The sequence below is a fragment of the Carassius auratus genome, unplaced genomic scaffold, assembly GCF_003368295.1.
Source record: "Carassius auratus strain Wakin unplaced genomic scaffold, ASM336829v1 scaf_tig00217443, whole genome shotgun sequence".
NCBI classification, from domain to species: domain Eukaryota; kingdom Metazoa; phylum Chordata; class Actinopteri; order Cypriniformes; family Cyprinidae; genus Carassius; species Carassius auratus.
Window position 1 is genome coordinate 1 of NW_020529072.1, and position 5000 is coordinate 5000.

General features: G+C 40.4%; 1 protein-coding gene across 2 annotated transcripts in view; it reads left to right on the plus strand.

Moving 5' to 3' along the window:
• The first annotated feature begins 24 nt into the window (after positions 1-24).
• LOC113100997 (ral guanine nucleotide dissociation stimulator-like) overlaps positions 25-5000 on the plus strand; it is a 6242-nt gene continuing 1266 nt past the window's right edge. The window contains exons 1-4 of one of the 2 annotated variants that reach the window (XM_026265490.1): positions 25-116; positions 1004-1222; positions 2684-2758; positions 4942-5000. The exon at positions 4942-5000 is cut by the window's right edge and continues 193 nt beyond it. In XM_026265490.1, coding sequence (XP_026121275.1) covers positions 108-116; positions 1004-1222; positions 2684-2758; positions 4942-5000 — 362 coding nt within the window. In that variant the 5' untranslated portion in view covers positions 25-107. The remainder of the gene's footprint in view (positions 117-1003; positions 1223-2683; positions 2759-4941) is intronic. The other variant, XM_026265492.1, reaches the window with a different exon arrangement.

A 5000-nucleotide genomic window follows, 5' to 3' on the forward strand; every position in this document is an offset into this window, starting at 1 on the left:
GCTGTTCTGGTTTCCTGCAGCTACAGTCAGTCGTGTGAGATCGAGCCGCTCTCTGAATCCGCCTCCAACACGCTGAGAGCCAAGAAGAGCTCAGGAATCATGAAGAGATGGAGCGAGTGAGTGCTGACCCTCACATCCTCACTAGCTTCAGTCGTCATCAGTTCTGCTGTCTGACACAGATCCTGATTTTAGGCCGAATGTAAGGTAGCATCGCATGTATCTTCCATAGAGAGAAGGCAACCCAGAATGCATTGGAAACAAGCTCAGTGAGAAATAGATGTTGAAATATTCCTTCATAAGATAACCACTCAGCAATCTCTTGATTATTCTGATGATTAATCGAGTAATTATATATTTTTTTTGTGGTAATAAAACATATACACATATATAGTTCAAATAAAGTAGGCATAAATAAAGCAAGTAATCTGGTTTTATTGAACAAAACTTAATCAATAATTTATTATAACAATAGAGTTAACGGTAATTCAAATGTCCACTTAATCTTTAATATTTCACGACTGTGATTTATTGGTATATGTGGACATCCATGGTGTAAACTCAGAGCGAAGGTTTAACTTTTATTTTGAAATTGGCAATTAACAGTCAATGTTAGTAAAAGAATATATATATATATATAGATGTATCTTATGTTTTTAGTAGATTTATAAATTATTTAAATTAAATGTATGCATTTAGGAGACGCTTTTATCCAAAGCTTTACTTACGTTGCATTCCAAGCGAACACTTTTCTCCTAAATATGTTCCCTGGGATTCGAACCCCAACCTAACGCAATGCTTTACCACTTGAGCTACAGAACACTAAGATTTACCAAGCACTTCAACGTTTCTCACATTTCTCCTCCATGAATGCGCCCACTTCCGGTATTTAGCCAGTTACTAGATACGAGTAAAACGCAGTCGAGAATGTATTGAAAATGTGTTCCTCGAGCAACTGCAGTGATGATGCAGCTCTAGTGTGTGTGTGTGTGTGTGTGTGTGTCAGTCGGGCAGCCCGTGGGTTCAGGAGAAGCCCGGATGCAGTGGATCTGGAAGCTCTCACTCCAAGTCTTTCGATCAGCTGCGCTTCCCTCCGGGTCTGAGCGGCTCGACGGGCGACGGAGGCGACTCTCTCAGCGTGACGTCTGCAGGCTCCAGCAGCTCTGATGTAGAGGAGGTCAACATCAGCTTCATCTCTGATTCACCCGACGCTCTGGAGAGGAAGGTGAGCGTCTCTCCAGAGGACTGGCTTATTTCCTTCAGGCGCTCTGTTGTTTTACATACCTCGATGCCAGACAACAGCAAAATGCATTGCCCAGACAGAAGGGTTTTAAACTTTGAGGGTTATTTTGGAAATGAGATCTCAAGTGGTTTCAGGAGAAGCATCTGAGATGTATGTTAATGCTGGTGAAAGCAGTACTGAAGATATCGATGGGCGTTTTCACACCTGACCAGTGTTTGTTTAGGAGCCTAGGGTTATTTCTGCATTAGTTTGGTTTGTTTAGACATATATGAACACAGCCACCATGCTTGGATCCACACCAACACAGTCTGTTGAGATCTGAATCAGGTGAGTCTTAACACAGATCCCATCTTTTGACCACTAAACACAACTGGTATCCGAAATCTGGGTTTATGTTCATTCCTGCCCCTCAGTGATTTCATTAGCCCCGCAGGTTCTGAATGGCCTTGCTATTATAATTATTCATATAATTTACGTCAAGTAGACATTATAACAGCTGTCACAAAATCTGACTGAACAGATGAAGACCAGAAAATATTGGTAATTTGTTTTTTTATCTACAGACGGTTAGATGAAGAATAAGAGATAAAGAAGAAATATAGAGATAGAGATTAGAAATAAAGAAGTGCTGTTAGATTGTATTTATTTGAAAGAATTTGAATGAATTAAGGAGAGACAGAGAGTAGTAGCCTAATTCTGAAGTTATTACCTCATTGCTGAGAAATATAAAAGGTTTTAGTGGCGAAGCTGTTCTATTTCTAAAGAGGCAGGGGTTGAACACTAGCTCCTGAATATTGTGCAGATATTTCCACACAAGCACATTTACAGTTCAGCACGCTGGTATTAAAACACATCACCCTCTCTTTAGGAGTTTGGATATTGGATATGTGTGTTTAGACATGACTGGGTTGGATGTCCAGATATTAGATATGTATCCAATTAAAAACCAAATTTGGAAGTGGCCCAGATCGGATGCAAAAAAATCGGATCTTGTGCAGATTTTTGTTTTTACACATGTGCATCAAGTTCCTATCAGTATCAGATGTGAGCAACAAATCAGATTTTTTTTTTGTCAGTGTAAACGCAGCTTTAGCCGGATTTAAAGCTAACTCTGGACTTTATCACAGTTCATAATGGGAGATGTGTTGTGTAAAAACAGCAGTGTTGATTCTGTGACTGAGCACATTAGATATTGCACGTCTTCATCCTCAAAGTGCTCTTATCCAAAACAGGTGTATTACAAGAATGCATCATTTTAGTATGCTTTGAAATGTTGCTTGTAAAAGCAAAGTAAACCAAGAAGAAGGTCCAACAGTTCACATCCCTGTTTTGGATAAAAGCAGTTGATCTTCAGGTGTGAAACGTCCTCCGGTGTGTAATGTGCTCTCTCTCCGGAGCTCAGCTGTGTCTGTCAGTGACTGTAGCTCTACTTCCTTCCTGTAGACCTCCACGCCCTTCGTAAAACATTCCAATTCTACCTTAGGGAAGTGCGGCCCTACGGCAGACCTGATTCCCACGGTACTACCTCTCTCACCTCATCCGTCTCTGACCGTCCATGTCTGGAAAACACTCATTTCTCTCTTCCATTCTGGAGTTCATCCTCACTGGTGTTTCTGCTGTGTGTGTGTGTGTGTGTGTGTGTGTTAGTCACGGTTAGCTGGTTGCAGATCACTCTCGTCATCTTTCTCGAGTGTGCAAGGGATCCCGACTTAACAAACAAACTCTTAAATTGACAGCTAAATGATGTTATACAGTTATAAAATGACAGAATTGCTCAGTTATTCTTTGTAAAGACGTGTGCCAGTGTTTCCGTTCAATCGCAGCACTAGAAATCATTCCCAACAATAGATTGATTTAAAGTGAAGTAATGCACTGTATTTCATGCTTTATCGGATTTGTGCGATAAAGGCTTAAAATGTAAATATTGGAAAAAAATCATGCCGATATAACTTGCCGATAAAATGCTCATTCTTGAAGCAAAGGTTTGCCTGAATTATGATTAGATTCACTGTTTAAATCACGTTTTATTTACTTAGGGGGTGCTGTAGGACACTTATAATATCAAATCATGAATCTGTTTTGATTTAAAGGTAAGAAACTATAGCTTACATGAATATAAATCACAAACATGACACTGTCAGGGCTCGAGATGGAGACGACGGAGAATATCACCATGAACAGTCTTTATTAATTTACCAGGAGTTTGTTTATACTTTCCACACAGGAGAGACCTGGCGTTGTTTTGAATTAAATAGAAATATATATCGTATTGGCATCGGCTTTTGTTCAAAATGATTAGAATAATATCGGCATATCGGATATCGGCAAAATCTAATATTGTGCATTCGTAGTTATTTTAACTTGGTTGTGAATTAGAGACTTATTTGTGAAACTGTTTGACTGATTCATCACAAAAAACCTGGTAAGAGTCACTTGTTGATGATTCAGTGCTGTGTTCATGCAGAGAGTGCAGTGCAACAGAATCAAACACTGATACACGCTCTACACGTCACTAACTCCTGCTCAGATGAAGAGCTGTCACTGGGGCTGGAGATCATTTGATCAGTTCGGATTCCAGTTCTGCTTATCAATTCTGATTCTTATTGATTCCCAGTTCTGATAACAATGTGGTTAGAAAAAATGAAGTCAAATATTTAGAGATCAAACATATGTATTTTGTGTTAATATTTGCAGAACATTTCATTTCTGCTGAATACCATTAAGAGCTGTTTGTGACGTGTTATATAGAGCTCTGGATAAAATAAGAATTTTTATTTTAAGTTTCTAGTTCTCTCACAGTTCTGAAGAAAAAATATTAGACATCTAAACAAAATCTGATGGAGTTTATGAATGGAATGATTCAATTCACTCAAAATATAGTTTAATTCCTGGATAAATCAGTGTTTTTGAACGAATCTGTTGAATTAATCATTCAAAGACAAATAACATTCTAACAAGATGCACACAACTGGAAATTATGTGTGGAATAGAAATTTTACAACAAGTAACAGATTTCTGACCTTAAGTGTTCGATTCTGGAATTGGAATTGATTTTTGATCTCCAACCCTAGCTGTGACCTGTTGCCAGATTTTAAGAGTCTTGCAAATGTGTCCATTGTATTCAGTCGGGACGTCTGCTGTGTGTGTGTGTGTGTCTCTGTGTGTGTGTGTGTGTCTGAGTCTGTGTGTGTGTGTCTGAGGTGTGTGTGTGTCTGAGGTGTGTGTGTGTGTGTGTGTGTGTGTGTGTGTCTGAGTCTGTGTGTGTGTCTGAGTCTGTGTGTGTGTCTCTGTGTGTGTGTGTGTCTGAGGTGTGTGTGTGTGTGTGTGTGTGTGTGTGTGTGTGTCTGAGTCTGTGTGTGTGTCTGAGTCTGTGTGTGTGTCTCTGTGTGTGTGTGTGTCTGAGGTGTGTGTGTGTGTGTGTGTGTGTGTGTGTGTGTGTCTGAGGTGTGTGTGTGTGTGTGTGTGTGTGTCTGAGTCTGTGTGTGTGTCTGAGGTGTGTGTGTGTGTCTGAGGTGTGTGTGTGTGTGTGTGTGTCTGAGGTGTGTGTGTGTGTGTGTGTGTGTGTGTGTCTGAGTCAGCACCTGATGGTCTTCTTTCACTAAGATGTGGATTTGACCTGCTCTGGACTCATCAGTTGTTCTCTCACTGCTGAAGTCTGACCCCAGAGAGAAGCTCAGTCTGTCTGTCTGTCTGTCCTTCAGTTCTGGGAGTCCACGTCTCTGTCGTCTCTGGACGCGTCGGGTCTCGGCTCAGGTTCTGG